Source organism: Octodon degus, unplaced genomic scaffold (assembly GCF_000260255.1).
Source record: "Octodon degus isolate 3935 unplaced genomic scaffold, OctDeg1.0 scaffold00162, whole genome shotgun sequence".
NCBI classification, from domain to species: Eukaryota; Metazoa; Chordata; class Mammalia; order Rodentia; family Octodontidae; genus Octodon; species Octodon degus.
Window position 1 is genome coordinate 445,668 of NW_004524738.1, and position 10,235 is coordinate 455,902.

The 10,235-nt window shown below is 41.9% G+C and overlaps 1 gene segment (V, D, J or C); it reads right to left on the reverse strand.

The window, feature by feature from the left end:
* On the reverse strand, window positions 1-868 carry LOC101561603. The segment is given in 2 exon segments: window positions 1-553; window positions 761-868. Coding segments are annotated over 2 exon segments (378 nt in total).
* Window positions 869-10,235: the final 9,367 nt, after the last annotated feature.

Consider the following 10,235-nt stretch of genomic DNA (forward strand, 5'->3'; position numbering starts at 1 on the left):
TGAGTTTATAAATTTTTTATAAAAGAATACAAAGCTACAACTAGTAATTTGGTTGTCTTTTCCTATAGCAAAGGTTCCAGGAGACATAGAGCTCCTTTACATTCTGCTAAGGTCTGTAGAATCTCTGGGGCACTGAACAGGGTACAGTCTCTCAGGCAGCTGGAGGAAGCGTTCGTGCCCAATGAGGAGCAAGCAGCTGGGGAGGCCTGAAGGGAAGTTTTTGTTCAAGGATGAATCACTGTGGGAGGGTAGCTACGATCCTGCTGACAGTAATAATCAGCAAAATCTTCTGCCTGGACGTTGTTTATGGTGAGAGTGAAATCCGTCCCAGACCCACTGCCACTGAACCGGTCCGGGACACCAGATGCCCGGGTGGATGCCAAGTAGATGAGCAGTCTGGGAGACTGTCCTGGTTTCTGCTGGTACCAGGCTAAGTAGTTGTAACTACCACTTTGAAGACTCTGGCTGGCCTTGCAGTGGATGGTGGCGCTCTCTCCAGCAGACACAGCCAGAGTCCTTGGAGACTGGGTCAGCACAATGTCACTACAGACACCTGCAATCAGGAATGCATGACGTTTAAACACACACACATATGCACATGATATATCCTTTAAAAAATAAGTTAAAGTAAGTCCATTATAATGTTATAGTAAATTAATAGATGCTTGGATCATATCACTTTGCCTTCTATTTTAAAATCATAACTTCAGCTCTACGAAGATACTACCCTAAGTGACATTGGAAATGTGCATTTTCTCACCAGAGACCCAGAGCAGCAGGCACGCGAACACCTGGGTCTGCGACATCATCTTGCTGCCCCTGACTCCCTAGTGGAGCTCAGATCTCCTTCTAAAGGCCTCGTTTATAAAGTCTGAGAAGTTGGGCTCGTCCTCGATGAGCCTATGAAAATTCACTAGCAAACAAGGAAGTAGATTTCACGGGCAATGAGTTATGAAAGTAAACGATTAAATGAAGAGCTAAAAATACCAACATGGAAAGTGTACTGGGTGCCAACGAAAGCACAGTTGAGAATTCAGAAACTCTGAGATTATTTTAAAAGCTCTACAATTATGAACACTACATGGCCTAAGTAAGGACTGTAATCTTAACTGAAAACAATCAAATAGATTGTGTATTACAGGACTAATAGGCCAACTACTCCTTATCAACATAGTTACATAACAAAACATGCTTGAGAGAAGAATATAAAAAATAAAACAAAGGGGGGTCAAAGAGGAAAGGAAAAAGGGAAAAGTAAAAGGAATATGACAACTTCTAAGCAAATTTATATTTTCTACTATTAAAAAACTTTTTGAAAGCCACATTTATCCTGAAGCTGAGCACAGGAAATGGTGGAGCACCTTTCCCCCCAGGGCATGGGCCACAGAGCCGGATGACAGACCCAGAACTCACTCTGCAAGGAATCCTGAAGGCCTCTAATTGAACTGAATCTGGGAAGGCAGGATTCCTCCATGTAAAAATAATCCAAAGATGAGCAGATAATGTCTCTTTCCACAACTGCTGGGAACTGAAAAGAGGAATCAAAGGAAAGGAGAAATGGAGAGAGAGAAAAAGATTTAATTGGGACATAAGGGCTCAGAGCACCTTGGCCAATGTTGACTCTGATTTAGAGAACACAGGAATCAGCAGTCATGAAATTAGTGTAAAATAGCATTTCCAATGATTAGGTACCGAGCTAAAACCTCCTTGAAGGAAGACACTCCCAATTCCCAAAGAAATCTTGTAAATAATTTTTTAAGAGTCCATAGGCAACAAATAAGATTCATGGCTTCCCAGAACAAAAAGATAATTTGATTTTGAATGAAAAAATAAAAGAAATTATGCCGTAGACCATTCTTAGAGGTATCACATTGACAATCATGACACCATTTTTATAAAGAATTTCTAAATGTATAATTTAGAATAAATCATAATAATGATATAGATATGTTCAAAGTATAGGAACTTAAAATTTGAAACAAGATTAATGAGCTGGATATAATTGAAATCTCAGTATATTCCATACCTCATACAAAGTATTTAATTGTACTTCAAATGTTAGCAGCAATCCAGAATTATTTTTGACCCTCAAGTGTGGAGGACCACCTGAGCAGCTCTCCTTGAAAGAAGAGCGACTGTCTCCCTTTTGACTGAGCCTGACCCTATTTCCTCGTATTGTTCTGTACAGAGCTGGCTGGGACTTCTGTTTATCCTTCAGTGGCCTTAAGCAATGTGTATTGGTCTAGCTGAGGTGCTGGTGATAGTCTTTGAAGGTGGCCTGCGTGGTGCGTGTTTCCCTGGTAAACCTGCTGCTCTTTAATGTGAGCTGGATCGAAACAGAACGGCAGAACTAATGCTCTGCGCTGCCAACTAGGATCAAGCCTCAAGACAGAGGCTATGACTTCCTGGGGCTTGAAAGACTACATCAAACCTGAAGCACCAGACCCCCATTAGATGCTATCTCTATGGCATAGCAGTATAATGCAGATTACTTTCTCTGCATATCCTCTCTGCATAGAGTGAAGGTAAATGCAGTCCACCCACCTGGCTCAGCTCATAGTAGTCACCTACTTCCCACAATTCTCAGTCAATCCTCCTCAAGCCACTCCTCCACTGAATAAAACTGGGTGAGGCCCTGGGTTACTCTCTTTGTTCCAGGAAGCCATCTTTGTGGCTGGACTTATAGCCCTTCAACTTCCCAGTGACTGAAAATATAATTTAGTGTCTTTATTTTCACTGTGGGTTGCACTGAAAGTGGTAGATTGGAATCAACCTGATGGGATTCCAATAACGTAACTTTGGGATTATAAATATTGGCTTCTTGGACTGAGACAAGGACCTGGAAGTGACTCCTACACTCAAGCATGTTGTAATTTTTCACTTAATCAATTTGAATCCCATCCTGTATTTTCCCTCAATAGTTTTTGCATTTTTTTCTTCATAGAAAATATTACTAAATTAAATTATTGCAATCCAATTCAAAAATTATATGAGGTGACTAGGATACCATATAACATGAGGAAGTGTATATGTGTGTGTGTGTGTGTGTGTGTGTGTGTGAGAGACAGAGAGAGACAGACAGACAGACAGACAGACAGACAGACAGACAGAGAGAGTATGTTGACTAAGGAATTTTCAAATTTCCATGGCAACAAAACAAAGAATGAGTGAAACTCTAATTTCACTCCTAAGAGGTTTTGCCATCTCCCTGCTCTTTGTTTAAATTCACAACTGGGTTCTTTCTGCTTCACTTGAGGAAATCAGATTTGTTTGCTTTCATTTCACATTTAGTGCTTGTTGAAGTTCAGCAGCAGGAGAACAGGATCTTAAATATCTGGAACAATCAGAGGTGTAAGGACCGGGCCTCTTTCCAGAGGCAGGTGTTTCCCCTGCCTAGTTCTTTTGACTCTAGGCTCTTGCTTATTCAGCTCTTCGACCAGGTTCCTTAAAGCAGGTGTTTTCACAGTAAAAATAAAAATAAACAAAAGCTTTGGCAGTGTTGTTCTGCAGCTTCTTTTCACAATTTTTTCTCTCTCCATTGTCCAATTTCCTTTGATCTCTCTTTCAGTTCCTAGTAGTTGTGGAATAGGAAAGTGTCTGTCTGTCTTTGATTTACACTCCTGTGGAGTCCTGCTGGGCCTTTGCTTAAATTAGAAGCTTCCAGGATTTCTACCTGAGTTCTTTTGACTTGATTGCCCATGATGAGTCTAATCCCAAGGTCTGGGGATAAGATTCCACCTAACACTGGTTCCTAACATTCCTCCAGTGCCCTTGGTAACAGTAGAGGCCGGGAGCTCTTGATTAACTCCACTCCATCACATTAAAGGTAGAAAACTCTGATGATCACCACTTGGGAAGGGAGAGTTGTTCCTTTTTCTCATTAGCAGGGAGGGTGTCCCTTATCCTCCCAGACACTGAACTTGACAAATATATGTATATCCCAGGATCTGCTTGGTAGGAGAGTCGCATGTGCTGTGGCCCTGTACAGGACTGGACTTTCATGATGAGCACTTTCTAAAATCTGCTGCAGACAGTGTGGAATTTATCTCTTTTGGTTGATCTCCCTGCACAAAGTATATTCTAAAGTACTTGGCTCAGATAAGAGGCCTACAATCCTGGCCTTGGCTCCTCCATGTCACCATAGTGAGGAATAGCCATAGTGCTCTCTAGGGAAAATCTTTTTTTCAAATTTAATTAATTTTATTGAGAAAGAAATAGCAATGAGACAATTTCAAAACAGGTTATTTGAACAGTTACAATAATTAATACATTGTAATATATTGTTGTCTTCATAGTAGTTATTCACAGTACAAGATGCAGACATGATATCTTGTACTATTAGTACATTATTAGTACAAACCTTTCTTTTCATTGAACTAATAAAAAGTAGCTGCATATCTATCCTAAGTATTTTGTATATAAAGATATACATTTTTCACTACAAAATGGTCCTTCATTTATATCCCCTTTTTTGTTTAGTTTTGTCAGAGATGGGTATTCCATTACCATTCAAATATTGTAGGTGCATGAATTCAGCAAAATGATCCAATATAGTCCAGTAGTCCATAATAGTAGTGGGTTACCTGCAAAACTGGCAATGTCAGAAGGGGAAAATCTTTCCTTGCAAATCTCAAATCTAAAACCTCAAGAGGGTGAGGCCAGCGCAGCAGGGCCCCTGAGCCATGCCCTGGCTAGGTTTGTGTATGAGGCTGAAGCACCGTGAGAGGGCAGTGATAACATTGCTGACTGTACTAAGTGCCCACATCTTCCGCTTGGAGGGTGTGGATGGGGAGAGTGAAATCTGACCCGGACCCACTGCCACTGAACCACTCAGGGGTCTGAGATGCCCGAGTAGATGCCCAAGACACAAGCAGCCCGGGACCCCCTTCAGGTGTCTGCTGGTACCAGGTTCAGCTCTTCTTACTGCTGTTGCTCCAAAAATAACATGGGCTGCACTTGCAGTTGATGGGAACGGGCTCTTCTACAGCTGCAGGAGAAGAGTGTGGAGACGAGGTCACCGTGATATCTCCATAGGCTCCTGCAGCTGGACATAGAGAAGGACAGCACGCATGCACACACACACGCATGCATGCACAATCAATTTATCATGTACACATTGCCATCTCTCTTGTAAAATTTATTTTTAAATGTTATTACAAATTGGTGCATAATTAGGTTCATATTTGGGATAGTTTTTATCCAATGATATCTAAACATATTTTTTCAACTGCATAGATGTTACTCTGAAGAGATTTCAGTATAAATTCCTCACCAGAGACCCACAGGAGGAGGGCTATGAGGATCTGGGGCTAGGAGCTGACCCTGCTGCCAGACACAGTCAGTTCTCACTGCAGGCCTTTGTCTATAAAATCTGGCAGGTAGGCTGGGCCTACAGGGGCCCACGCAAACCACTGAGCAAAGGGAAGCAACCTGTGCAGACAGTGGGTGGTAAAAGTGTCTGATATGCACCAGGAGGAAAAAAATGCCATCACATAAAGTGTGGTTGTATGAGTAGAAAATACATTGAAGTCAACTTTAAAGTCAGCTTCAAGGTCAATTTAGCAATACTAGTACTACAGGTCAGTGAATATATAAAAGAAGTGTCTATTCTAAGTCAAAATATAATTTGAAATGGATTCAATATCCCGAAAGGATGGTGTAGATTGACAATCCTGGTGAAAAAAAATTAAAATATAAAGAAGAAAAGCAAAAGAAAAAGGACTCAGAGAGTCAGAGAGAAAGAAGGCTAGAGAGAGACAAAGAGGAAAAAAGAAAAAAGAAAGAAAGAAATAGACATGAAGGAAGGAGAAAAAGAAGGAATGAAACAGGAAAAACGGATGAAGGGATGGGATGACACTTGGGAGAAAAAGCATAGTTACATCTTGAAAATAATGTAAAAAGGGGCCAGTGAGATAGCTCAGTGGTGTAAAGTACCTGCTTAGGCAAGCTTAGGCAGGAATAGGGGATATGGTCAATCCTTGGCACCTCATGCCATGCCAGCCCACCCAAAGGGCAGGATAAGCCAGCAAGAAAAAGAAAAAACAAGAAGAAAAGAAAGAAAATAATGTAAAATAACTTTCAACCTAAAATTCTGTGTTCAGAGCAATGAGAGTCCCAATGACAACACGGAATACCTGCCAGCCACACAAGTGCTGACAGAGCACATCCTCGGTACTTTCCCAAAATGAGAAATGATCCTAAATTCTCCAGAAAAAAGATAACTGACAGCACATAAAGATTGGGAATACGCCAAGAATGGTAACCAAAGTATATTGCATCACTTTTGTTATTTACATCTTTTAATTGCTGTTGACTAGGTCATCAAAAACTGTAACACCGCATTATGGAATTTGTAACATATGGAATTAAATTTATAAAGACAGCAAAAGTTAAAGACTATCCCCTGTGGAATCATGCTAGAAGAATGCTAATGGGGATGTTTCAGATGCGAGAAGCCAGGTGGTCACTTAGACATGGTCACAGCCACCCAACGAGGTCGCCATCATGGCCTGCTTCCTGGTCTCCCCTCAGCCTAGGTAGCATGAACACTCATGACACCAGACCAGGACTAAGAAAATAGCTGTGTAATTTAATAGGCCAGAATGCTAAGGGCTTTGTTCATTTTTTACTTCTAAGCTGGTAATTTTATTTGTTACGCTCACTGATATCCATTTGCTGTTCTAGTTACAGACCCCGCAGGAGCTGGTACACAAGCATAACAAATCTCAAATTTTTTTTCCATCTTGCCTCATTTTCTCCACTTGAATCTCTGGTTTCCCTACCAACTTGCAGATGATCTATCTCCCTATTTTGTATTATGTGTCTTATTTTGCTCTTGAATTTATTTATATTTTGGATGCCACCTATGAGCGAAACTAGGTGAGATGTATGATTGTCTGATTTATTTCACATACCATAAAGGTCTCCAAGTGCATTTGTTCTCCTGCAGGTGAGTCAGTCCTTTTCATGGTTCAGTAGTGCTCCATTGTGTGGAAAGATCACATTATTTTATCCCTTCAACTGTGGATGGACATATGAGCTGCTCCCAGGATCTAATCCTGATCCATCGTAGAGCATTAATACGGATGTGCATGGATGACTTTCAGGAGATACCCAGAGCAGGAAGAGCAGGGCCAAGCAGAATTTCTATTATTAGTCTTCTGCTGAGCTTCCCCACAGATTTTCATAATGGTTGTTCTCATTCACATTTCCACCAAAAAAGTAGATGTGTCCATTTTTCCCTACAGCCTCACCAACATTCTGTGTTACTTGACTTCTTGATAACAACCTTTCTCTTCTTTTTCTTCTTCTTCTTCTTCTTCTTCTTCTTCTTCTTCTTCTTCTTCTTCTTCTTCTTCTTCTTTCTCTTCTTCTTTAGAATATCATGTTGTTTTAATTTGCATTTTTCTCAGTCAGTGATATTGAAAATTCCTTTATATATTTCTTGGACGTTCATTCTTGTTCTGAGAACTGTCTGTTCATTTCATTTGCCCAGATTTGAGTGGGTCTTTTATTTAAAAGATCTATTTTTAAAAGTCCTTTATATATTTTCAGTATTATGCTTGTATTTGGAGAGTATGTGGCTAAGATGTTTTTCAACATTCTGTAGGTCATCCTTTCCTCTTTTGTTTCTTTACCTCAAAAAGTGTTTCAATTTGAGCTCATTTCATTTGTTGTTACTTCTGATAAAACTGGGATTCTGTTCCAAAACTCTTTATTGATGCCTACATATTCAAATTTTTTACCTACTTTATTTTATATTTTAGGGAAGTGTCTACAGGGTGTTCAGGGTCTCACTACTAGATCGGTCTAGTAGTGATTTTCCTGTTTACAGCTTCCCGCCGCCACTCCCAGTCTCAGTCGCCTTCTCAGAAGGGTGCCCTGGGGGTGGAGTCAGTATGGCAGGCCCAGGGATTGAACACCTGGCCCCTGAGCCTGCTCGCTGGCACTTTTGCCCACTGAGCAATTGGGCCAGCCCTACCTATTTTATCTTCCAGCAGATTAAGTGTTTGTTTTTCCACTGCCCAGTTGCTCTGCATGCTTCGAAAAGGTGAAAATTGATGGTTCTAGGATTAAACAGTGCGCTCCCCACTTCCAGCCCACCCTCATGAAAGATGCTAAAGCTCTGTAGTCTGATTCTTACTTTTGTCGAAAATCCCTCTTCAAGACTACTATTATCCCCAAATGAAAAGTAGAGGAGAGAATGAAAATTGTGATTACAGGTCAGGTGACATCTATTACATTATTGCTGCCCTTTGGAACAACTTTCAAAGTAAATGCAAACAGCCCCGCTGTCACATTCTCCGACACCTCCCTGCAGTCACAGCGGGCCTCCCAGCTTCGCCCTCTCAACCCTCTGGCCTCAGTAGGGAAAGACAGACACACTGTGGTTACATTGTAAAGACGAACAAATCAGCCGCTGTACCATGTTGGACATGAAGCAAGAAAGAAAACAAAATCAAAGGCACCCGCTCTAATTAACATCGGAGCCACTAGAAAATGCTCCAAGATGTCTTCTTAGATGGAAGGCAGACGCAGGCGAGGTGGGGCCGTGAGAACCAGGACTAGTGTGGCCCGCGGTGAGGACCAGCGTGGCGCCAACATGAACGAGCACCGACCCCGGTAGATGTCTGACTCTGGAGTCAGGGAAGCGGCCTGAGCAGGAGACGCACACTGAAGCCTACGGGTGCGCCCAGGAGGCAAGCGGGCAAACAGCGGAAGCCCGGCTGCACCCTGCCCCGAACCGCAACGCGCAGCGGTCGGTAGATGAGCAGAAGCCGCCACCAGGCCGAGAAGTGCCCGCGCGGGAATGGAACTGACACGATGTCCCTCCTCCGCGCCAGTAGTTGAGGAATATGTCTGCAGTTTAACAATAGAAAATTAAAATGTTAAGTGAAAGAAAGTGTTCTCTTAGGGCTGGTTGATTCTCTATGATCTTAACACTATTTCTTTTGAATTATCAAAGCTTTCCTTGTGCACCAAAGAGCCGCTGTTACCTTTACAAAGTGGGCACGTGCTGCCCTCTGCTGGCCACGTGCCTGCACTGAAGGATGGAAGAAGGCGTGTCCACCTTCAGGATGTATTTAAGTACCTTCTCTGCCTCCCTGTCCCCTACTTTCATATTCTACCTCCATTATCTCAGTAACAGAACCTTTGAGGAAACTGATGCCTGCTCTGCCTCCTTGTTTTCATTCTTCATGTAGAAAAGTTCCCACAGAATAGTTCTTTTTTTTTTCCTTTTTTATATTAATTGTATTGAGAAAGAAGTACCAATGAGACAGTTTCCAAACAGGCTAGTAAGACAGTTATAATAATTAGTACATTGCATATCGTTGTCCTTGCAGTAGTTATTCATAGTACAAAATTCATGCCTGTATCTTATAATCTGAACTACTTTGAAAATAACAATAATCAGTGTGCTAACCATTGTTACTCTCTATCTTGGTTTGAAATTTTTTTTCCATAATTTTATTGAGAAACAAATAGCAATGAGACAGTTTCAAACCAAATTGATAGGACAGTTTCAATAATTAACACATTGCATACATTCTTCCTAGTGGTTAATTGCTGTACAAGATGTGGACATGATATCCTATTTACAGACACCATTAGAACAAATCCCTCTATTCATTAAGAGAATGTAACTATATATCTATCCTAACCACTTTGAATACACAGATACAAAATGGACATTCATCTGTATCCACTTTTTTTGTTTAGTTTCATTGTTTGAATATTATAGGTGTGTTAACTCAGCAAAATATTCTAAAAGTCCCACAGAATCGTTCTGGGCATGGTTATTTACTTAGTGCCCCAAGCTCTCCTGTGCTCAGCCCCGCTTTTGAATGCAGGGTCACCCCGCCCAGCCTCAGCCAGGCCCAGCCCTGGGCCCCCACACACCTCAGCAGCCCTGCTCCCTTCTCTGCTCCTGTCTTTAGCTACAATCTTCCAGCTCTGCTTCTACTCCCACCCACCCCTGGCTGTATCTGGTAGCAGGGACGCAAGGACACGTAATCAAATATTTCAAATACTGGGCTGGCCAAATAGCTCCGCGGATTAAACTGCCTGAAAGCAGGCATAAGAGCCAGGGGTTTGATCCCTGGGCCTGCCGTGCCAGACCCACCCCCCAGGGGCGTGCTTACATGGCAATTGAGACTGGGTGTGGTGGCGCGCACCTGTAATCCCAACTCCTAGGAGGCTGTAAACAGGTGGATCACTGCGAGTCCAATCTAGCA